We start from the raw sequence: 25,367 nt of genomic DNA, 5'->3' as shown, positions 1-25,367 counted from the left end.
GAACGGCGCGACGCCGGACAATCGCGCGAATTAACTTTCTTCGCCGCCTTCGACTTCCTCGTTTGTCGATGCTCGCGAGCCATCGGATTAGAGCTCTATCAGCTTTTACCGTCGTCATCTTCATCGTTCGTACGAGCGCCCGAAGGCCACGCCAACGATATAGACTGACCTCTCATTTTTTTTTTCATCTCGACGTTCCTTCCTTTTTTTCCTTCTTCTCGTCGAAGTCCTTGCATCTGTCGCGAGAAAGTCCAGCCTCGGCGACCTCCAGGTTTCGATTCCCCGTATAATTTCAGGGGCGCGTCGCTTTGACGTAACTCCTTAACAACGTACGCGTTTGTTTTGCTGAAAATTAATTATAGCGAGAAGAAACAGGATAAGTGGGAAAGAGAAAGAGAGGCGTAAAATTTCATTATGCATTTGTGAAAAATTTTTCACGTTAATAATATTTTTTTGTTGAAAATATTTATTATAAAAATACATTGAGGGGGAGTAAAAATGAATGTATATTTATTCCGGTTATGTAGATCACGACGCAACGTTATATTGTCGTCGCATAAGTGGATGACGCTGAATTTCATTATCCGATTAATATATTCCTAGATACTTCGAGAAAATCAAATGCTGTTATACAATACGGAAAACTTCGCGCGAATATAAACATTCTAAAACATTTATAGACATCACAAAATATTTATCGTATAACACATTACGTATAAAAATTCATCGTAGAGGACGAATAAATAACGAGTAACAGAAAAACATTATATTTGCTGCGTAATTGATGGTACGTGACTGTGCTTGTGGACGAACCTTAAGGCGATAACGTATAGTTAATTGATTTTGACGATTATAGCGACTTGTTCTCCCCTCAGTAACATCTGCGGCACGTGTCTCTCCAAGGTCTCCGTCCTTCCCTCGATCTTCTTCACTACCGTCCTAGGGACATCGTTTTCTGTCGGCTCTACCTTGACTGCATCAGCACCTGAATCGAAGATGCAATGTCGAGTTTTTGCCATATCTTCTCCGATATATTTTTCCTTTGTTCAATTAACACAGTGATTAGGATTTTAATATATGTGAATAATGTAAACGTGAATGACTCTGCTCGTTTGCCATAATTGCAATTTGCAATAGAGCCTTTGTTTAGTTGAAATAGAAAACGTATCTGCGAAAGTACAATGACAAGATGAAAAATATTAGATATGGGGGAAAAAAATACAAATAATTTGAAGAAGGAAGATGAATTCATTCTTGCGAGATTTTATTTTAAAATATCAATATTGCTGTGTAATTTACGTAGACATGCATCCAAGTATTTTAATTATGTAAATTTATGCGGCAGATAAATTAATCAGCTGTATTTTAATTTATCAAATGTTTAGCGTTTATTACGCGAGAAAAATGTTTATCATTTTGTTCAATATTTTCAATATATATATCGTTTAAAATCTTATAAGTTCCTACCAGTGTTTTGCAAAAGTCTTTTATCTTCGGTGTCGAAAAAATCGGCAATTACTTTTTTAAAACAATTCAATAAAACTTCGAAAGATATCTTTTTTTATATATATTAAAATCTTGAGATAACTTAAATACTGAACTATAATTAGAACATTTTCATTATAATGAATTAGTATAACGAGCCCATAAATTGTATTGCAACGAAATCAGAATAAAAAAGCTAAATTTTTGAACACTGACATTAAGCGAAAGTTATCGGAAGTGTGTATGTTGTTGCGAATAAACCTTGGAAAGAAAACGTCTCGGAAAGAAAGGTCACGAGGAAAGTCTGGGGAAGGTTGTTTATGTGCCAGCACGTGTCCGTAGAAACGCGCGGGGGCTATGATAAGCGGGTTGGGGTCGGAGGAAAAACGGAAGGGCCACGAGAGGGTCGGAAGGGGGATGGATAGGCAGGAAGGCAGGCACGAGGAGCCAACAGGACACGTGTACACGGGGAAGGCATCGATCCTGCTGGGCTGTTCTCCAAGGTCGCCGGTCCCTCCACCCTCCCTTCTTAGCCTCGTATCAACGACCTCGCGACCCTTCGCGATACGTCCCGAAGTACGTCAGTAGGCCAACTAACCCTGAACTCGGCCGAAGGAGAGAGAAAGAGCCGCCCAGGGCGTCGCTTTTTAGACGATGCTATAAACAACGATGGAAGAGTTTAGTCTTAACACGCATTTCCTGGCGTTGCGAAGCAACGCCGTTATGGGGTTCCATTAACCTTTTAGGAATAATTTGCTTAAATTGTATAGGAAGGAATTAAATTAACCCTCAACAGGTACCAGAGTTTTCTTCTAGACCTAATTATAAATTAACTTAAAGTAGAAAACTTTACATTTTACAAGGAAACGTAATTTTAATCATATTGCCATAACATTATTTAAAGCATGACCTGATTAAAATAATTTTTTCATAAATACTTTAATTTTAATGATCGTATAAATTCCACATTGCTAGAAATTAATTTAATTAAATGTATAGCCTCTGCATGTGAGTTAATAGTTCAGTCCGTTTCATTTTTAATAACCGCGTATTTTTATTTAAAAAAAAATTACATTTTTCAAAATAATATTTATACATGCGTTGTTGTTTCCTGTTTATTAATCCTGTTTATTAATCTTGTGCCGCAAAAACAATTATTGACTATCTCACTGATTAATTGCACACATTGCGAGTTGTTCATGTATGATAAGCAAGATAAAAAACAATCACGTGCGTTCAAATCAGATCTGTCCGAAGCGCTTTCATCGAATTGCAACTCTAGACGTATTCTTTTCTTGACGTGACCAATGTACGATCGACCAATCAAATCATGGAGGGCAAACCTTTTTAGTTCGTGAACTTTCAGATGCAAAGCGAAATTAGTGCGTCGTATATAGAATGCACCATATATGTACGTAGGTAGACGCTGGTTTGTCTGGTAGAAATCACGAGATTACAGAACGGCATTGGATAGGATGAACAGAACGGAAATTGAAGTTGTACCGATAAAATGTCGGCAAGGTCGCCGAAAAAACTCGCGATAAAACGTGTGCGATATGTAATCCAGAGGATTATCGACTATAGAAGGGCTTTTTATCTAAACCTTCTAGGAAATAGATTGGACTTCTGAGAAAAATCGGGAAAGAAATTCAATATACAGCGGATGTTATTTTAAGCGGGATTTCTTCGAATTCTAAATATATAATCGATTGTTCCTTGGCGGAAGTGTTTACACTCTCTTAGTAAATAACTCGAAAATTTTTAATAGATAAAACTTTATTTTTCTCTCAAACGGATTTTATTCGAATAAAATCTTAGTTGCCGAGATATTTAAAATTAAAAATTTGCTTGATAATTCGAAGAAATATCGACTGCGAATTGATCGAAGAATCTGCAGCTAAAACATTATTCGTTCCATGATATATCGATTGTTATATTTCTTTCGATTCCTCTTATACTACCTATCGTTAAAAATAATTTTTATATGAACGAAACGTAAGATATTTCCAAGTTGGGACGCGTGTTTGACATGACCGGTGTGGATGAATGAAAACGAGAGGCGAAGGTTGGAGGGCACGTGGCGAAGGAGAAAAGGAGGGAGGAGGGTAATGCGTGAGAGGAAAATCGTTGCTGGGCGGGGAGGGGAGATACGGAGCATTGGGGAAGCGTCTCACGCGGAACGACGCAGGCGGAGCAGGAGAGGATCGACGGAAGAGAAACGGGCGGGAAGTAGACGCGCGGAGGAGGAGGAGGAGGAAAAGAAGAATCGGCGGAAAGAGGCAGAGAAGAAATGAGCGAGGAAGCGCGCACGCGAAGAGGGGTTCGCCGCGCGGACCTCCTCTCCTCCTCGAACGCGTATCGAACGCGCGCGCCGCCGACCACTATACGTAGTCAAGGTCGGTCCTTGCTCCTGCCGCGAAGCGGCGACCTTAGTGGGATGTATTATCCCCCTTCGCGCGCGCGATACGACGACCCTTTCTCTCTTCCACGGCTGCCGCCCTTTTGCCGCGCGATGTAAATAAAGACGAACGGATCGTGCGCGCGCGCGCGCGTACTCCCCTGAGACGAGTTCGTTAAACCCTATCGATTTGCGCGACGAATGAAGAATGGGAATCCCGCGAATTAAAAGTGGATCGTACTTCTGCGTCGATGGGGAAGATGCTCTCCTCTGAACGACGACAATAAAGGGGCGTGATCGTGAAAAAGATTTGAGAGAAAAACCACGGAATCTTTCACGTGTAATTTTGCAGTCGTGTACTTTTGCCGATTTTTCGAAAAAAAATGAGAAATTTTATATTTTATGCTTTTAGTTTTTGTCGCGCTATCGAATCATGAACTTTCGAAGATCGCTTAAGCACACGTAAAATTATCAAGAATGCAAACTAATAAGAGATAAATTCAGTTTTAAGTTCCATGAAACGTCATGCGGACTATACATATATATATACTGAGTTCCGATATTCTAAAAATATGCCATTGATGCGTACATTGCTTATAGCTCATAACTCACGAACAGAAATTATCACGTATATACAAGATATCACATATTACATGTAAACATTTTTATATTATGCCAAAGAGATTTATCATGCATATTTGTCGAACAGATAAAAATGATATAATTTCCGAAAGCAATTTTTATTAATTAATGTAATTACCAACTTTTCTTTATTTGAAATTGTTCAGTTCGTATTTTAGCTGAAAAAGTTAAAAAATTCTATTTTAAGTACAACTTTGCAGCGTATCAGATATCTTTAAAAAAATGATGTGAAATATTTACGTGATGAAAATTTTAGTACTTGCTACTAGAATATCTATTTTTTTTTAAGGAATTTATAAGCACCGTAAGACTTTGTATATTGTATTTTTAATTTTACATGAAAAATGTAAAAGGAGAAACTAATACATTGACAAATTTGCTAATAACGCAATCTTAAAATTTCCAAACCGAATTTTTAGTAAAATACCTTCCAGAGGAACTGCGTATCGTTGTGCGTATCTATTTTTCTTTAGGGTCGTATCATTTGTGCTTCGAAATGTCGAAGGTTACAGAGCTCGTTTTTTATTATCCGACTCGGTTAGCATCTCGTTCTCTTTCTCTCTCTTTCTCTCTCGTACCATCGTGTCGCACTGTACCTTCGTGAGACGCAAAAACTTACGAGGAGGCGAGAATAATCGATCGGCCGGACTACTCCTTTTCTTCGCATCTACATATCTCTCGAGTCTGGCGTTCGTGATTTTTTTGCGCGTTGCACAATACCATATACATCTGCATATTTATATACCGAAAACGATTATTACAGCGTCAAGAATCTATAATTGCCGAGAAACGAGGTCGCTTATGAATTTCAATAGCGCGTCAATTTATACCTGTAAATCCCTTTCAGATCGTACGATGTCATATGTAAATTTTTTTTTAAATTTCACAGCATTTATTATTGTATTCTTCTTGAAAAATCATATTAATAGGTTCTGCATCAAGCATGATTAAAAAATACGAGAAGATTATTCTCCGTTATTCCCGTTTGAAAATCTACCTATAAAATTATAATTTATCCTTGATTCTTATACAAGCGCGATTGAATGATTTATGTAATAACTAGAACAGGTTGTAATTCTACGCAATTTCAGTATTCTCAGTCGAGCCTATATATATAACTTTTTTTCTGTCATCAATGTTCATGAAATACACAAGTATTCCACGCGATTAGCATAAGACATAACAAGATTATCATATAATAGCTAATCCTATAACAGTTCCATTACAATTCTCAATAAGATATAAAATCGAATGGTAGTAACTAGAGTTAACACACTGCATTATGCTTGTGACTATCATGAATATTAAATATAATTAATCCCGATATTAAATAAAATAAAATCTTTTAATCAAAGGAGAGTTGCGGATATAACTATCTACTTGGGTAAATTATTTAATTCGCAAAATCTTGATAAAGAAAAGTCGATCCTCAGTTGATCAGTTGAAGCGCGGGAATCGTAGATTATCCATATAATGACTGATCTCACAAATAATAGCATTCGCCAATTCAGCGGTCAGCGTTCTATTGTCGGGACAACAATATCATTATGAAAAAAATAATTTCAACAACAAAATTCTCTAAGAAAAACTAGCTAAACGATCTCTAATTAATGTGATTCTAACATTAATATAAAACTCTTTAAAGGAAATAAAAACAATCGCACAACACATACACACACAGTATAAATTTTAACCCTATTCGCTCCAACCATGCCTTTCGTGTCCCACGAATTTCTAACAGTTGTTTGTTCCGGAAAACAAATGATCGTGGGAGAATCTCCTCCGCGCCGGAAAAAAGTTATTGTGGCAGGGAACCTCAGGTAAAAATTTCAAAGTCCTAGCTCATTTACTCTCGAAACGGGGAACAATCAAAATCTCGGTGGGACACGAAAGTGCATGGTTGGAGGATTACGTCAGTGTTGTGTGAAAGGTAAATGAGCATTTTTTTCGATAAAAATGTATTTTTGTGTATAATTTAACCGTATTTAAAATATTTTTGTCGTTAAAAAAAAAATTTAACATTCCACAGAGGTCTATTATGGCTCAGAGGCAGGTGGAAGAGGTGGGGAGGAGCTACGATTATATTAACCCGTTGTGGTCACACCTCCTAAAAATAACGTAGTGGTCACACGGGGTCCAATGGACCCCACAACAGTTTCCATTTGCGTTCTTTTTGATGTATCGACTCAAACCTTGAACTGGAATTAATTTATGACTTCCTCTTGATAATCCAATAATTTAAAAAAATTTTTTATGTTGAAAAAACGCGAGAAAAAAAAATTTTTTTTGAGAAATTTGACTTTTTTTACAAAAATATTCATCAAAATTTTTTGAGATAGAGTAAAAAAACTTTGTGCGTTTTACTTTCAAAATAGTATACTTTTGGAAAAAAAAAAAAAAAAAAAAGCCTGGGGTCCACTGGACCCCATGTGACCACAACGGGTTAAAAAAATTAATTTTTTTTACATAAAAAATATCTGTCACACTTCAAATTCGCCTTTTCTTATTCAGAAATTCTTTTTCTAGCATTCTTTAAGTCCTTAAAGTCCTTCTGTACCATTTAAAAATTACCAAATTTGCGGCGACGAAATTAAGTATTCCTATTTAATTAATAATTATCTCATATTTTTTTTCTCATTTGCACTACTTTTAGCTTTAATTTGCGTTTTGGTTCATTAAGCTTCGTCAATTTGTTCGTGAGTTATGATTTTTTAAGTAAAACGAGTCGTAACGTGTGTTTGTCAACATATAATTGTTATAAAAAAATATTTAAATAAATAATTTTCAAATGTTCTTTACATTGATTTTTAGTCGAAGGTACAAAGATATTATAATAATTTTTGGGGAATTTTTCAAAGCTATTAACATTATAAAAAACACATGGGACTCGGAAGTGCATGGTTGGAGGATTATTGGGGTGAAAAAAACGTTGGAGTGAATAGGGTTAATATGTAGAATGAACATACCGAGAGCGGGCGCTTTTCTCTTGACTTTGCGGGACCAGACCTCGAAGCAGTCCTCGAGCGCGAGGTTCCAGTACTTGTCGAAGGCGGCCACGTATGCCTCCACGTGTCCCCTTATGCCGTGCGCGTTCCTGGTGTAGACCTTCGGCACAAAGAACGACCGATTATTCCTTTTAGATCGCGACGAGTCCTCGTATTCCAGGTAAAACCGTGTTCGCCGAGAAAAGAGACGGCAATCGGCATTCCCTCTTCACTTTCGATGATTATCCCGAGTCGTCCGAAATGTGAGGTAGAAATCAAGTGAATGTTGTTAACGTGGCAAAAGCGTTTGCTCGACTTTTATGGTGCGATAAATTCTCTATCTGTCTATACCGTCATCCATGTCATTTAGATTGGAATAGTGAAATGAATCTATAAAAGAGCTAAGCTGATTTTTTATCGTTGCAATTTCTTGCGAAAATTCGATCAACTTGCGCTAATTGATGATATAACTCAGCCATTTTTTTATCCATATCACAAAGACTACGCATTTATTAAGCTTTTGTACGACTGACTAATTGCGTAGTCTAGACACAACTAAAAAGTGACACTAATTACGAACATAATTACGAATGTAATTAATGTCACTTTTAATTAGTTCTATCATTATACATGATTATCAGTACGTTAGTAGAACTGCGTTACTTATTTTGAATCCTAGTCTGTTATTTCTATTCCACGATGTTCTGTATAAAATTTCGAGTTTTGATCTTTTTCGGCCTAAATTGGAGCTCAACTCAATTTTGACTTTCACTCTGTGTCGTATTCATTCTGGAGATAGTATACATGGAGCGTAATAGTATTCAGCGTAATACTTTAGAACGATAAAATGCATTAAAGACACATTACGTTTGGTTGAGGAAGGTCCGTGTCGGCGAGAAAAAGCGTTATTTGTCACATAGATACGGCCGCAAGAGACAAGATAGCGGCCTAATACGCGGAAGTGCAAGCCGACGAGGCAACAAGGCCCCCTTCAATGCCTTTCGTGCAGCGCGGCCATACGTGCCAGCCGGCTTTGCCGCAATGAGAACTAATTGCGAGTCTCGAACTCGTATACGTGTGTGTCATCGCGAGTCATTGAGTGCCGACGATGTCCGCGAATTAGTCGGAATCGATTCTAGGAGTCCTCAAGACCGCCAACGAGGAGTCCGATCTTCGCCGTCTCAAGGTGACAGAACTCGCGCGTGCCTTAGCCCTTCCGCGTGTTTTCGTTTTTACGCATGAATGATGATCCGATGGAGTCATTTTGCCCATTTACTCGCTGTCGTCAATTAATTTGAAACGGCTTATTTCTCTATCATCATTTTGACTAAGCGACTATACTTCGGGATGATCATCAATTGCGCATATATGATGAAAATATGGTGTCGTTAGAATTAATCGTTGTTTCGGAGTAACGACTATTTTGCGCGCTTGATGTGTCAGGATTTTCTTGACCGTGGATTCAAGGATTTTGTTGCGATCGAGAGATTGTGGCAATGAGATATCGAGGGCGATTCGGTGGCAAGATATGAATTCAATTAGACCGGAAAATTTCGGAAGTGTTCGAGGCTGCGATCAGATCGACTCGATTAGATTCTACGTGTGATTTCTTGCCAAAATTCCAATACGGAATCTTGCAAGTTTGTTTTTGCCATTTTTAGCTTTGAGCGAGTTTGTCATTTTAATTTATTTTTCGAAACAAAAGTAATTGTGCAATATGTTATGTACGTAAAGTGGTACCAACTGTTAGATGTGCAAATCACTTTTTCTTGACGAGTAATAAATCGACAATAATAAATCTTGGATACATTAGCTATCCGATTATTCAATCAACATAATCGAACGTCCCTCGCGATTTTTTTCTCAACGCACTTATATTCGTTCGCGATGAGATGAGCTTGAATGACTTGATGATAAAAAAAACCCGCGTGCTTTCCTCGGCAATTTGAACGGTCGAAGGTCGAGTGATCGATTCGCTAAGATAAAATCTTCTTTCCGGATGCGTTCGAAGGTCACGGGAGATTAGGATCTCGCCGTCGAGGACGGTGATTTGAAACGCAAGGCAATTCTTAAGGAACGCGGCGACGATGAAAGTTAACGCATTTAATTTAAGCTCGGGGAAGGAGGCTAATCGGAAACTCCATTCTTCTTGCTGAAGATATCCGCTTCCGCTCAGCGGAAGCCCAATTAAATCAATTTGACTTTTATTTTCCATTATTCCGTCTCATTGTCCTATTATTAGCCGTCCTTAGCGCGAGGCGGTGATCATTAAGCGCGCCGCGCCACGCCGCGCCGCGAGAAATCATCGGATGCGATTAGATAAGTATGATGATGACTTATCAGCGTGCACATCGCGCCGCAATTTTTCAACTTTCCACGGTGACGCGCGTTCACTTCCGGATTGATTGTACAATCTCGAGGACGTTGCTTCTGTATAAATTACCGAATCGACAGAGATAGATCTTAGATTGCACGCGTCATCTATCTAATTGTAAGAATTGTGCCTGAAAAATATTTATTGCAGAATTATAACTTTCAAAAAGTATCGTCCTTATAAAATTGTAATCGTAAAATGCTAATCTTAGAATCATGTTGTGGCGTATTATTGTTTCGCATGTACGGAGTATTGTATTTACAACTCTGGCAATCACGGGAGAGAAACGAGACTACAAGTAATTGAAAAATTTCAGAACGTCCACGGAAATTATGCCTTTCGGAATACGAGATGTGTAACGATCAGTAATTTTCGAAGGATGTCGTGCTCTAAATTGTATCCTCCCGAGAAGGTTGACCGTGTGTGTTTTGAGGGGTGAATTTTAGGGCAGCAATGCGACTCCTGCCCGGGCGTGATCTCGCCTCGTGTTGAATCGTTTGTCGCACGACGACGATATACGTCAGGGGTGTAAACAGAGATGGCTAAAGCGCCCTGTTGGGTCACCATGGTTACGAGTGTTGACCCGAATGCTTTTCTTTCTTCCCCGGCCGCGTTTCTCGGCGAAGGGTTGGTTTTGTCGCCCTTCGAATACCCGTCAAGGGTTTCGTGTACGTGTCACTCGGCTGCGAAAGTGTGTCAGCCCGTGTATGCGTGCACGCGCAGTGTTAGGGGATGGAAAAGAAACGACGGAAGGGAAGAAACTGCGGACGAAGAGCTCTTTTTTAGAATGCCTTCTTCTTGCCGTCGGCAAAGACGTAAAGGATTAGGAAGAAGACGTACCTCACTGAAAATATCTATTCTGAAAGAAAGTTGCAGTATTTAAAAACATACATTTTTCTGGAAGTGCGCAAGAATGACGAAACAAGAGAGACCTTAGTATTTAAGTCTTTGAATATAATAAATATAATTTTGAGGGATTTTTACAACAACGAGAGAATTATTTTTTAATGTCTGTACAATCTAAAATCTAGAAATCTCTACAGATTTAAAATTATTTATCAATATGTCATGAAAACTTGCCGTTTTATTTAAAGAATTATTAGGATTTTTACGAAGTATTAAATATCAATTATTCGAAAAAAATTAATCGATGACCTACCCTAACGCGGATTTTTTCCTCCATGCACCCGTGAAGCATTCCTAACGGGCCGAGAGTCTTTTGCATTTTCGAGAGTACGTTCTTCCGTCCATGTCTTCTTCTGACCACAGGTTCTGTAAACACGCACACAATCAATTTAAATTTTAAACATTAACTTCAAGATCATGAGAAGAATACAGTTTAAAACTAATTGAATCGCATATGATTGTTAAAAAGTGCTTTAATATTTAATTACATAAAAATTTGAAAGCTTAAAACTCCAGAATTTCGTTAGGCTTTGAATCGATTATGCTAATTATATAAACAAAAACAATGAGGCAAAATGTTCAAAAAATATGTGGTAAAATTTAATGAAATTTGATTCATAAATGTGATTTGGTTGTCGGTGAACCTCGTCGTAAATGATTTATGACTAATGTAAGAAGAGAGTTCCTTTACTCTTGTCGAAGTATCGAATTCCAAGATCATTTCATGATATCGAATTTAATTATTTATTATTTGCGTCAAATGGTTTTTTATTTGTAAAATAAATACAGGAAGGAAGTATGTCGCTGCGCGCATTTTATTAACTATTCTATATTGAATACTATAAATATGTAATAATAATAATGAAGAAAAAAGTTTCCTCAATAATAATTGCATTGGAAAGCTATGAAATAATTAATTTCTATATTATAAACATATCTTTAGTCAATATCTACAGACTATTAGGAATGAAATATTGAAATTCTTTTAAATACACTATAAAATGAAGCATGTTATCTTTTAATTATATCAGGAATAATAAGTAGTAATAATAATAACAAGAAGAAAATAATAACAATAACAAGACACTATATTATATTATATTATGAGTTACTACACTCGAATAGTATCGGAATATTAGAAGTAGTCCCAAGACGGGCAGATTGCGGCGATGGATTTTTATGAGCTGCCGTAACACCGCGCTAATAAGAATTTATGCGGCTCTCTCGTGTCTCGCGGACTCGCTCGACAAATCATCGTTCATCCTTACGCACGAGGAACGGAGAGCCGATAGCATCGCGCGCGCGTCGTTCGTTCCTCCAGTTTTTGCTCCTTTTTTCCCGCCGTGACTACGAGACTTTACGCAGCCGGGAGAGCTTCATTAACCCCCGTCGTCGTTCCCATACCTTATACACAGTGATACCAAACTTTTCTTTCCCGTTGAAGTAAATCAATCGGATCTACGGTGAAGCAGTAACGCAGAGGAAGAAACACGCAACTTCGTTTGACGTCTAGTACGTAATTTAGCAGTCGTAAACCGAAAGTAATAGCAATAGCTCGATTAAATAAAAATGAGAAGTCGCTGATTTCAATTTCTTATTGCATAGAAATTACATATACCTAATATAAATTGTAGTTTCTTTCATATGTTTAATATTAGATACTTGACTATGGTTCTTGCTTTTGCTAAATATCGAAGCAGATTATTGCTCATAACGAATGATCACTTTTCACGATTAAATTTTTTAATCAATACGTTCTAAACAAAACTTTGAAGTAAAATCTAATCCATCGAGAAATTCTTTTATTTCCAATAGAACGCCTTCATAATCGCATTTCTGAAGACGCGGTGACATTGGCAAAGAAAAATTTAATTTCCCTGGAAAGATTGTTTCCTGAGAATCCTGAATCTTATTATTTGCATGTGTAAAGACCTTCCTCGGTTTTGCGATAGCTTCGCTAATCTGGGAGAGACTCGGGGACGGTAGACCCGGCCCTGGACTGTCGTCGCGCGCGGAAAGAGGAACGCCGTGGAGTTACGTAAAGCCTCGGAGCTGTGCGGCGGCGGCGAGTGCACTTATTTTCTCCGTGTGCGCGCACCCGATGCTCGTGGACTCGCTCACAAGCGTGTGCGAGCGGTGCAGCAGGAGCGGTGCGTCAAGAGAGCCGCTCGCATTCGCGCCGCTCGCACGCTCGCTCGCTCGCGAGATCGACGGTGCCAATTGGCTTTCTCCGATAACTTTCATCCGTCTAAAGGGGCCCGTCGCGCGGCCGCGCTCGCTCTGCTTCTTTTCCACCTTTCTTTGTTCCTTTCCGCGTGCACTTTCACTATCGCGCGATCCACTATTGCGCCGAGGCGGTCTGGCGTCGACGATCGAGGACGAGAAGGGATCGACGGCGACGACCCGTGCGTGGCCGTCCTGGTTTCGCGTGCTCGCCCGTAATTAAATCGCGAGCGATTGTGTTATGAGCTATAGTTTTTCGTTAGATAATGATGAGTAGGAAGTTGCCTTTTTTTTTTAATTGGACGTATAAAGGCGAATATTTCCGAGATGAAGTCTGGATATTGCGACGAATGCTAAGGTATGGCTACATTCGCTGAATTCGCGTTCTGCAAAACGTATCTCAGGATATCTTCTGGTAACAAAAGAAACACAACTTGACCTAATGAGAAAAACGCTTTATTTCATTTGATGGCTAAATCAGGCTTGTCTTAGAAAAAAAAATGGATAGGAGCGAGGAGGAAGGATACAGAGAAAGTCGAGAAAAAGAGGCGATGGAATAAGCGCACTCCGCGTCCACCTCCGACCTTCCGGCCGTTTTTCCTTCTTTCTCGCGAGCTCCTTCGCTTCTCGTCCCGATCTTCCTTCGTGCGCGCGTGTGCAGGAGATAGCGCAGCCCGAGTGTGCAGCCCGGAGAACGTTCACGTTTGCGTGAACCGCGTTGCAGGGAACCGTTAGGATCGCAACCGCGCGCGCGGCCGCGAGGGGAGGAACGCGAAACGGTGACTTTATCGTCCCTTCTCTGGGCAGGGTGAGCCATGGAGGTGTCCGTCGTTCCGTACCTCGCCTTGCACGTTCGTTAACCCCTTAAGGCGGCATGATACTCGGGCTAGCTCATATACAGGGTGTTCGGTAATCGGCACGTTCGCCACATTGTTGATGTATTGTACCCTGATTGTCGAGGATGTGTGGAAATGGTTCTCTTCCAAAAGAAATATATCGGAATATAGATGCGTTTGAAGCCAATAGAAATAATTTTGAGAAATTAAGCTTCAGAGGTGCGAATGGACAGTAGAAACTTTGGTGTTCGCTTTTCGTTTCAAATAGATTTAGGATTAGCAAGTTTAATTCATTTCTAAATTTGCTAAATTATTCGCTTAATTCTTGAAAAATAAGATTTGATTTTACCACCAGCAATGGGCTTTTTCGTGTCATGCAATTAACTTTAGGAATTGGAAGATAAACCTTGATGATGCAATTGAATCAATATTATTGCGATTTCATCATCGTAAAACATGGATTGGAAGCATATGATTCTTGTAAGTACATTGTTTTAAAGTGGGGAAGGACAGCAGTAAAGTACACATTTAGATTACTTCACTTAAAAGTTTGATATATTGAAATCCGGAGAGCGCATAATATTTGTCGCAGATTATATGTATATACATATACTATATATAACATTGACTTTTTCGCATTCGTAATATCGATTTTGAAAGAAGTGGACCTTCAAACGTGCTATTTTCTAAAGACGAAGGTCCATCGCTTTCAAAATCGTTATTGTAATTTACGCAAAGTCGCTTGCGCAAAAGCTTATTTTCATAATAAACAAAGTGACGTTCTTGAAATGTAACCGTTGCAAAATATCGGTGATTAATATTTGACTTTAACAATTTACGACATGCATAAGCGAGATCCTTCCTGTTTGCATACGGCTTAACGTTGTTGTACTTCGAAAAGACATGTTTGTCATCGGTATACAAATTACATAAACATATTTGATACATGTTTTAGTCATTCTTTTCGTAATTTGTAATATGCAATTAACCTTCAAGTTGGAAAATTGGCAAGTTGTCAATAACTTTTTGAAAGTTTTCATCGAGTTAGGTACAAAGAGAGGTATTCAAACGCGAAATACCCAAATACCAACTCTTAAGTGATAATTATAAGTTTATAGTATTGTGAATAGAGGCTGCTTGAAATTAAATGGAAAGTAAGATCAGGAATATAGATTGATATAAAAGCTTTCCGTTTTCTATCGCTCATAAGCAAGAATTGGTATTTCGAGACGTACGTTTGTGTTACGAAAGAAGTTACTTTATATTAATTCGAAGCATCGAAATGAAACATAAGCACAAAAGTTTTCACCTTATAATAAGTTTTCCGTTGAAATTCTATTGTGAAGCACTAAAAATACTCTTCGATCAACAAGATGTTAACATCCTACGCCAGTTCATTGAATTTCTTATCAAGATAAATAAATGATATATTTTAGAAAAGAAGCGGAAATTGAATTTTAGGAAAATGGATAACTTCTATAATATGTTCGTTCTATTTCAAAAAGTGTTTGATAGAATTTCAGTTACAAAAATATATTCAATGTTAAAACTTTGAAAATTTTACATGAAAAATGAGTTACTTCTTTCGGCATCAAAAATATATATCGATTTATTAATCAAGCTTTCCCGTTTGAGCATGCTACAAGAAATTCTCTTTCTCTCTCTCTCTCTCTCTCTCCTCCTTTCTCTCTCTCTCTCTCTCTCTCTCTCTCTCTCTCTCTCGCTCTTTCTCTTTCTCTTTGGCGATCAAAGGCGAGCTCGAGATTTTCCGGCCTCCCGATCGTTCGGCCGCGTGTTGCGCGACGCGTGCAAAAAGGGCCCGCTAACATCTGTACGGCGGCGCGGCGTGTCTCGCGTGTTGTTCACCTGCGAAAATGTTCACGCGGGTGCGTGCGAAGGAGTAGTTCGGTATCAAGCCCGAACTCGAGGAGATGAGTTCGTGGGTCGCAGGTGGGTACGACGGCCCTCGTAGAATGTTTGCGGGCGCGGGACGGGCGTGGGGCCCTCTCTCCTTCGTGCCCCGTTGAGAACGGCGAACGAAATATCGCGGGACGAGGTGAGGGACCAGGACGGGCTGGAGTTCGCGAGGTGTACGGGCGAGAGAGGAGTAGAGCGCGGCTTGTACCCGCGGATGATCCCCAGGTTGAGTCGCGCTGGGTTCAATGTCCTGTCGGGCAGCGCACCCGAGAGCCGAGGCAGGCAGGCGAGCAGCCACCAGACCTCTCCACCACACGTACACACGTACACGTGTACACGACCGCGCACACGTTTCCGCGAGATCGCACACGGCCGCGCGCTCCGCCGTTGCGTATGCCGCGCGCAAATATACGGGGTGTCCCGTAGCCACTGCTACGTGTTTCAACGAGGAAAATACTAAATCAATATAGAATGAATACAAGCTATATCTCTAACAACGATGTGCTCTATTTAAGTTATAAATTGTATGAAAAAAAAACAAAGGGTTTTGCAGAGCAAAGTGGACGAAAAAACCTCGTCATTTAATTAATTTTCTTCTCAGGAGATTCGAATTCGAGATTTAATTATCTAACTGCTTTGTCCTCGAAATCGCGAAGATATGAAGGAATGGGGGGTCGAATTAAATAATCGCTGAGGAAGAATCCAAGTTCTTCCATTTCTATTCGAGAGAAAGTGCCTGACTTCTAGAGCACATTGTATACTCGAGCACGAAGTGCGCTGGTCGGCTCGCCGCAGTTTGCTTTGCGCGAACTAGCTGTAGGTACTGTTACTTCTGCGACGAAGCCCTTTGGTTCCCTTTCCCTCCTCTGCTTCCCGTCCACACGATGTTCCTCGCGGATCCTCACGGCCAAGGAAGTCACCGACGGTCACGCGATTATTCGGAACTCGTTTTTCGGAAGACGATTACGACAGTTTGGCGAAATTGTCTTTTTACCTTCAAGGTGGCAGATCTCGAGATAAAAAAGAGAAAACCGGAGGAAACAATGTTTCTCGAATATTCGATATTTCTCGAATCCTTTCATACTTTGGCAAAATAAAGCAATTTAGCATTTACTTATAAAGATAAAAAAAAAACGAAAGTATAACAGAATTCACGTGTGCGTGTATATTAGAATTCATAAAAAATTCGTGACCTTTATTTCTTTTCTGTGATGCAGTTTTAAAGAATCTTATACGATCTTCTGAAAAATAATATTTGCTTAAATTTTTGAATTTTTAATTAGTACTGTATTAGTACTACTCGAGGTACTACTTAAATATGTACAACCAATCTCTCATTTTCTCTTGAAATTTTTTATAATCTCAAGTTAAAAGTGTAATCTTTCTTCTCTCTCTTTATTATGTGTCTCGCTACATATTGTCTTAAAACCGTGTAAAAAATGACATTTGGCATTCCTCTTTCAATTGCAAAATAAAAAATTCAAGCAATCTATTTAAATTTGTATGTGCGAAAAATTTTGCCGTAAATCTCAGAGGAGGCAGTGAATTTTATCTCTATGCTCTCTAAACACTTGAAGTAATTGAACGGATCAAGTATGATAAAGTACTCGACGAGGAGAGGCCACGTTTGGAAGGCGAAGGCGAGTTAGTCGGGATTCCATCGGCGAATCTTTCCCGGCCTTTCTCGACCGAAGAAAGGAGAAATCACTCTTACCCCAGGAAGGTCGGATGGAACGCGCGAACGCGAGAGCGGGGAAAAAGTCGTTTACTCGGCGCGGCCGCAATCTATCGGTTTTAGATCCCCAATGTCGATCGAATTGCGGGCGTGGTCTGGGAACCGTGTCTCTAATCTTCGTTATGACGAACGGTGAGCTCCGCTCGCGAGAGCCCCCGCGATATGTGCTCTGCCGAGGTCACACTCTGCCCTAATTGACGAGTAATCTTGTTTTACGCCCGGTTCCATTAAGCCGGCTTTGCGCGGTCCGGTAAACCGTAATTATCGCACAAGCCCGATTCTAATTGTAAGATGCTGGAAGCGGAACCGTCAGGAGTGCAACCTTGCATTCGCGAATAATCTCGGCCGAACATCTATCGATTTTAACGGCTTCCCTCTGACTTGCTCAACTATACAATTTTTGAAGTTGCATTTTTAGCAGAATGCACCAATAAGATAACGAAAGATATATAAAGTACGAAGTATATTTCAAGACTGGATTTTATTTTAACTATCGTGATATATTGCAAGAAATTAGATAAATAGTTAAAAGAAATAACATCTTACGATTAGTTTTTCGCAAAAATAATCGACATAATATCGGATACATTAAAGTTTCAAGTTCTTTGAACAGTCAGATTCTGACGTTTTAGAATTCACGTTTAGAAAACGATAATAGTGAAAGTGGTCCAATGATAAACAAATAAGATTCAGTTAATTATAATTCGAATAACTCGCACGTTCCTACGTCCGGGACTGACAATGAGACCAAAGCCTAAAACCGATATCGCGATACTCCAGATCTTAAAGGAGTGAGAGCGCCGCTGCCGATTCGGCGTACTCGATAGTCATCTGTTACGTTACGTTGGGATAGGTCGGCACGGCGGCGGGTACGTGGTGCACACGAACATGGTGCCGAGAAATTGGATCGTCCATTCTACCGGGTGGCGCGCGCGGAGCTGGGACTTAGGGAGCCCGGGCTCCGATCGTATCGCGCGTACGCGGAAACCGGAAGGATTGAAGCGGACTCCCCGAAGCTTGATGAGCCGAGACCGAGCGTTCACGCCGCAGGAGTTCCGTAGGAACCCGGAGAAAATGAAGAAAAAAAAGAGAGTAGGAAGAGCGGGAGAGGACGCGTGGAGCGTAGGAAAAACGCGCGCGCTCGCGCGCGACGCGCGTAAATGTTGCGCAATGCCGCGCGAGAGAGAATCGCGGAGAAAACATCGACGAGAATTCCGTTACTCGGGGCGAACGGCGGCCGCCGTCGTTGCTTTGCGTCGTGTTTGTGCTACGAGCGAGAGTATGCACCGCGTGCATATATGCGTGCACGAGTGTATGTGTGTGTGTGTGTGTATGTATATACGTTCTTTGCGGCCGGGTCTGCCGTTAGAGAGCGAAATTCGCTTCCGGAGCTGAAATACCTAGAAGAGGAGCCTCCTTTTCTTCGTTGTTATCTTCTTGTCGTTCTGACGTTTTGCCCGTGTCGCGAACATATGTGTGTCACGTTGCGATAGGTCGGGAGGTCGAGCGCAAATGAAATATATACGAGGAATAGTTTACTCGAGGTCCTCTTCCAGAATTCCGCGGATGGACGCGAATACGCTCGAGAGGATTTGGATGCCAATTTCCGCGAAGCTTGGTTCCGCGGATTGAAGATATTTTGTAGAGTCTCTATTCTATTCCTAAAGTCTGCTATTCTCTTCTTACTTCTCTTTCCTCTCCTCTCTTTCTCTCTTTTCATCGCGGTATTCGATCGCGGAAAATCAGAAAAGAAGAGATTCGCGATTCCACGCGATACGTTCTTCGAGCACCTGTGAATTCTGAACTTCACGAACTCATCATTGACCGTCAGTGTCGTACAATCATCCGAATGTTTCGCGCATGGATGTCAAAAATCGATTGCCAAGATCGCATCGAAATTAGTGCTCGTAATGAGTCGCGGGGCATCTCTAGGTACACGCGCGCTGCTCGCGTCGGGTGGTCGCGTTCGCCGGCGCGTGTCCACAATTGGGAAAAATCGCGGTTCCGTCGGAACGTGTTCGAGGGCCGAAGCCAGCCCGGAGAGGTTCGCGTTGCAGCGAGGTCGATGTCCGGGCGCAACAAGTGCGCTCGAGACTCTCTCGCTCTCGCTCCTGTCTTTCTCTTTCTGGACGCGTTTGCGATCGGCTTCGATAACGCCGCGCGACTTTCGACGGCGTGGCGCGGCAGCGGCCGGCTCTTTCGCCGATCGCGAAGCGTCGACCTCCGAAATACGCCCGAAACACGCGCCTCGCCTCGCGTCGCGGCGCTCTCTCGCTCGCTCGCTCGTGCACGGATTTAGAGACGGCCGTAACGAGAGCGCCGGAAGCCGAACGACCTTTTTGAGGTTGCGCCGCGGCGCGCCAAGTTTTCGCTTCGGAGGGAGAGAGAGAGCAAGCGGGAGAGAAGGAGCAGCGAGCCAGTCAGATGCGGCGCGTAGTGACGCTCAAGTGTGAACAAGTATCGATCTTTTTTGAATCGGTAGATACGACAAATGTCATAATTGTCTTGTTTTTTTTTTTTTTACAAATTTTTAGCCGTTTTTTGTGTTAATCGAAGAAACGATCGATTGTGATTGTATTACAGGGAGATTTAATAATAATTGTAGACTTCTTGCTGAGACAACTATATGTAAATAAAATTATATTTTGCAAAATTCTTTTAAATTACATAATTTCTGAACCTCATCTTAGAAAATTTTTAAGGGAGGTATTTCGTAATTTTGAATTGTAATATTGAATAAATCAGTTTGTATGAAATATAGGAACTTTGCAGTCATCAATGTTGATATGAATCTTTTGACGAATTGCTCTGTTTGAATAAAAAATCAAACAGACACTATAATACATATAAAAATAAACAAATGTTTCACAATTAAAGAAATACTGTTTATTCGACGTCCGATAATTGAAGAGCTATTTCTGAACTATCTCAAAATTCACGTTCTTGAGAAACGTGAGCTATGGTAAACTCTTGTAACAACTTGATTTTTTCGAAAGAATTGAAGACTATATAAGTAACGGGAGATGTTTGGAGACAAGAGTCTCCGATGTCGAAGGTATAGAGATGTCAATATTCGGGCAATATCAAGTGTATTATCACGAGCGTCCCTTGGACGCGCCGCGGCGCGGAGCCTCGGGTTGAGCGCAAGAGGTCGACGTCCGGGCGCGCAACAAGTGCCGCACTACGTACACGTACACAGACCGCTACCTCCTACCTCCTACCCCCTCCCCATGGGCGCGCACGTACATGAGGCTCGCCTTCTGCCAGTTCTGCCTCGCTCACTCGCACAATCGCACGACCACCGCGGCGCGCGGCGCGGCGGTACGCCTCTCCGCCCCCTTGAGGAAGGCATCCCTCCGTCACTGTCCCTCTGTCGCGCGCTTCTTTTGCTTCTCTTTGCTTTTCTGTGCCACCTCGGCCGAGAGGAAGGAAGAGAAACGGGAGTGACGGAGCGAGAGACACGAACGGACAGAGTGGACGGAGAGGGGGCGAGGGCGCGCGTTTTTAGAGGAAGGGAGACGGAGGGGGACGCGTGACCGTGCTCCACCGCGCGCACCACGCACCGTCGTCGGTAAATATAAAACTGCACTGGGTCAGGGATCCGTGATTTATCGGCTGCCTCGTGTAATTGGCCGCCGGCCAATAGATATATACCCCCCTTGGCTGCGTTGCGTGAGAGGGGCCGCGCGGGGAACGGGAAAACGCGATACTCGCGTCTAACGTTAGCCTCTCCCTTCTCGCCCCCCCTCTTTCGTTTCCGAACACGCGGCTACTTATTCCCGCGCGATGATCTTGATCACCGATTAGCCTTCTTCATCTCTGGAATCGGGTCTGACTTGTTCAGAATTCTTTACGACGAGGGAAATGCCTTATTTTGCGTGTATCGAATAGCGTCCGTGTACGTGCCGTGTACGTAGCAGCATTTTACCCTGCATGTGTTCACAGCCAATTAACAATAAATTGCATTCTCCTGCTTTTTCTTTCTTTCATTTTTCCGATCTTCTAAGTGCCGCGATAGTGTCTCGTGATTTTTAGATTGTACACGTTTGATTATCGATAATCTAACGTTTCACTTCCTTCTTTCTCAAAGTATTAAAAATCACGATAGAAGTCCAGTCGTTAGCGAGGTATTAGGATGAGTAAGAATATTACGAATTGATTAACCAGACGGAAAAAAATCTGCTTTCACATTTCCTCAAAAATATTCTGCAATTTCTTGCTTTCAGATATAAAAAAAAAAAAAAAAAAAAAAAAAAGTCGAAATTTTTCGAAAAATTAAAATAATTAACGGTCATCGCGTTTCTCTCGATAAATAAAACCGTGCCGGTTATTATCGAGCCAGTTGATTGCTCAGAATTCGCAAGGTCGCGAACGAGACTTTATGAAAGGTTGTCGCAACTCTTTCGCACAATGCTCGTATGTCGCGCTGAAGCGAGAGAAGATCCCTTTCTCTCTCTTCTTCGGGGATGAAAGAGAGAGAGCGTACTCGCGACATTGTAAATATCACATATGTACGTACTCGCGCGAGCAAAGATAACCGTGGAATAGGAAACAATGGGGAGCGACGGTCGGGGTCTCACCACGCGGTACGACGGGAACGGTTGACGCACACTTTCGCGGAGGTCAAATTCCACGCGCGGCTAATGCCGGTCGCGAGAGCTGCGACGACCTTCGTGGCATTTGTCAGGCAGTAAGTAAAGTGCGCCGGTATCTGGAATATAAGATTCGGCGCGCGAGATGACACGCGCGACAGATCGCCCTCGCGAAATCGAACTCGCGAGTCTCTCGCCGATCGATCTAAGATTGTCCGACGAATTTTTACGCGAGCGTATTCCGCGCTTCGTAATTCGTTCATGTCTTTAATGAACGTTGAAGATTCTTCGTTTGAAATTAAATTCTCTCTTTGGTGGAAATGACGAAGGATAATTAAAATATTTCGCTAATAAATTCGAAATAAATTCGCTCGAGTATAATAGTAACCAATTTTTGCATTTGTTTCCGTTGCGTCGGAGAATAATTAATACGAATTGATTAATTAAGAATATATAGAGGCAGGAGGGGGGGACTTCTACGTGCGCCATTGTCTCTCGCTAAGCGCCGGTACTGTTGAAATTCGATACTACGATGTCACTCTCCCACATGAATGAAGTCCCTCCGCGCGGGCTGCGAAACTGCACGCGATCGCCATCTCTCGCGGGACGTGAGAAAGCTGCGCGTAAACATTGAGAATCCGTGCTCTGTCCCTCTTTCTCTCTCCTTACCTTGATGCGATAGAAATCTTCGCCTCGAGGATTCTGGCACCGCCGATTTATCACTCTGAAATACACGAACCGCGAATCTTAGGTCTGCTGCACTCTCACCGAGATCTGGAATGCCGATTACGCTAGTCTACCGTTACAATGAAATTTCACGAGATTTTAATTCCCTTACTCGATTCAGAAATCCCGTATAAATAAATCACGTTAATTTGTGCCTCAAATTTACACATGCATTCTTACGTTAATTCCAATCTCAATCTTCAATTTCAATTTTTTTAAATTCTGGACTCCTGAAAATCCCAGAATACACCTTAATTTTTCTGGATAGATTAAGTTTGGTTCAATGACAGTGTTCATAAATTCTAAGTCTATCACGGTTTTTAAAATTCGCAAATATAAGCTTCTTTTTTAAATTTTATTGTTAGATTGTAGCTTTGATAAATCGAACTACTGGGTCAAGTCAGATGATGTTAGGTTAGGTACACACTCCGGTACAAAAATTCCTATGTCTACGTATTAATTTTCACGATTTCCAACTTGTACGATTTCGCGCATTCGATCGACCCTTTCTTGCAACCTCGCTCTCAGATTCGTATCAGAAATCGATGCGCGATACGCACTTTCGTCGGCGCGTTGACGTTCTTCAGAACGGACTCGAATTTCGAGACATTGTCATAGATCGGCGCGGAGGACGCCAATCGCACTTTGGGCGAGTATAACGCTTTCAACGGGTCGAATTTCTCGCTTCCCGCGTCCAAACTCTCGTCCGACGTCTCGCTCTCTTCGTCCGCCATTGACAAGTCTATTCCTTTCACATACACATCTTGCACTAATTCATATTATCATTACCGGCACCGGCGATAAGACAAGACGATGCTACCAACGCCACGTGCGTTTCGCGAAGTACAGTCGCACTTTCGGCACGTGATATCGAGGAGCAGCATAGCGCGCAAGGCAATCGAAAAGAGCGGGAAAGGTTCAAAACGTAGCCAACTTCGGGCAATCTATAATTCGCGACCGACTTCAGGATTGCATTTTACTTACATATACACTTTTGATAAATGTATGTATTTTAATATTTATTTTACGTGAGATTTTGATACATTTTGCGGTATATAAAATTATTAAACCAATTAGTAACTTACTTTGCCTAGTGAATTAACAGTAAAGATTTCTTAATTCGATCTAACTGCAGGCTATCTTTATAATCGTCACGAAGTTTCGACCATGGGTTTTGATTCTTCTCAATCCTGTAACTTTGATGCTATAAAATTATTAAATTATTATTTTCCGGAGAGGGCTTAACGCGCGAATTTCGAGAAACTTCTGCGCGAGGCGCACACTCGTGGCAATCGCGCGCGTTTCTTTGGTCGGAAAAACGTTGATCACGGTTTGGTAATCAATCGCGACGGTATTAGTTGTTAGACGGGAGAGAGGAGGATGTTAACCTCTACCCGTGGAAACTTTCTTTCGCGGTTGCGAGTTACGTAAAAGGTAAGCGCCGACGCCGGGTAGAGGCTGCATAGAAACGCAGGTAGGCGGCGATCGGCAGAGCGGCGGGAGAGCGTGAGGTTACGCGCACAGGAAGTGAAATAGCGCTACGCGAAGCCAGAAAGAAAGTTCTCGCTCGGTGTTTTCACTTTCATGGAAATTGCCCGCGCCCCTCTTTCTCTCCGCGCCGTGGCATTACGCGAATTAGTCACGAATCATCAGCATTGCTCGTCGCGCGCGGACAGGCAGCCCCGCGAGCCGTCATTGATCAACTTCCTCTTCAGAACGGAACTTTTTTTTTTTTTTTTAACAGAGATTCCTTGTTTCTGATAAACCTTTCTGTTTTTTACTCCCACTCATATATTTCTTCAAATGCGTGAAATTTATATGAAAGGTTATAGGTTTGCGGATGCGCCCACTGTCGGATTTTCGACTTTGCGTCTCGTCTTAATTTGCATTTAAATATTCTCCTAAATAAAGAATGAAACGCGCAGAATGCATGGCCAATCCTTTCGAGATTTTGACGGTGATGTGTATGCAAAATAAATTGTTCCGTTTTAAATAATATATTTTTTATAATTTTGGAGTAGTAAACAAAAGTTGTTTATTATAATTATTGTTCAGAACAAATTCGCGAATGTGTGCGAATAGATATATTCGTGGATCATAAGTGCATTTGACATTATTAGATGTAGACCTAACCTTTCGATCAAATTTGTAACGCTAACCGTTCCAATTGATGATTCTATACCTGTATAGCGTGGGTGCGCGCGCACATGAGAGAGAGCTTCATATTTTTCTTATACATATTTTTTTGCGTATAATATTACGTCTTGTATAATGCGGGTATACAGTATACAGCACGGGCGGCAGGAGAAAGCAACATTGTAATCAAGGTGCGTTTTAGCCGAGTTCAAATTAGAATTCAAACGAAAGTGCGAACGCGGTGCGATGCACCGGAAGTTGTTACGAGATAAAGAGATCCCGTTTCGCGCTTAATTAACCGTCTCGTCGCTTATCTTAATTTATTAACGGAGAAATTAAAAGCGTTTATACGTGCCGTATCAACATTGCATGCGCGTCACGTAGGTATATTTCGGATATACTTCGGTGTACAG

General features: G+C 41.3%; 2 protein-coding genes across 6 annotated transcripts in view; one reads left to right on the top strand and one right to left on the bottom strand.

Annotated features, from left to right (window-relative positions):
- LOC112458587 (ecdysone-induced protein 74EF) overlaps positions 1–25,367 on the top strand; it is a 187,510-nt gene that overhangs the window by 32,150 nt on the left and 129,993 nt on the right. The gene's annotated exons all lie outside the window — the stretch shown is intronic.
- LOC112458588 (U7 snRNA-associated Sm-like protein LSm11) lies at positions 468–23,587 on the bottom strand. Its single transcript, XM_025022302.1, has 5 exons — positions 23,379–23,587; positions 22,762–22,816; positions 11,043–11,155; positions 7,492–7,630; positions 468–985 (listed from the first exon to the last, which is right to left on the bottom strand). Exons 1-5 carry the CDS (start codon positions 23,550–23,552, stop codon positions 834–836), a joined length of 633 nt encoding a protein of 210 aa, XP_024878070.1. The 5' UTR covers positions 23,553–23,587; the 3' UTR covers positions 468–833.

This window comes from Temnothorax curvispinosus, unplaced genomic scaffold (genome assembly GCF_003070985.1).
Source record: "Temnothorax curvispinosus isolate PA1 unplaced genomic scaffold, ASM307098v1 QBEX01009010.1, whole genome shotgun sequence".
Taxonomy (NCBI): Eukaryota; Metazoa; Arthropoda; class Insecta; order Hymenoptera; family Formicidae; genus Temnothorax; species Temnothorax curvispinosus.
Note: the sequence above shows the minus strand (reverse complement) of the source record. Positions and strands in the feature narration are given on the sequence as shown.

Coding starts and splice junctions, on each gene's coding strand:
- LOC112458588 (XM_025022302.1), bottom strand. CDS start 23,552: ATGGCGGACGAAGAGAGCGAGACGTCGGACGAGAGTTTGGACGCGGGA. Junction 7,631..11,042: donor AGGAAAAAATCCGCGTTAGG/GTAGGTCATCGA, acceptor TTTGTGCCGAAG/GTCTACACCAGGAACGCGCA. Junction 986..7,491: donor GAGAAAAGCGCCCGCTCTCG/GTATGTTCATTC, acceptor TCTTCGATTCAG/GTGCTGATGCAGTCAAGGTA.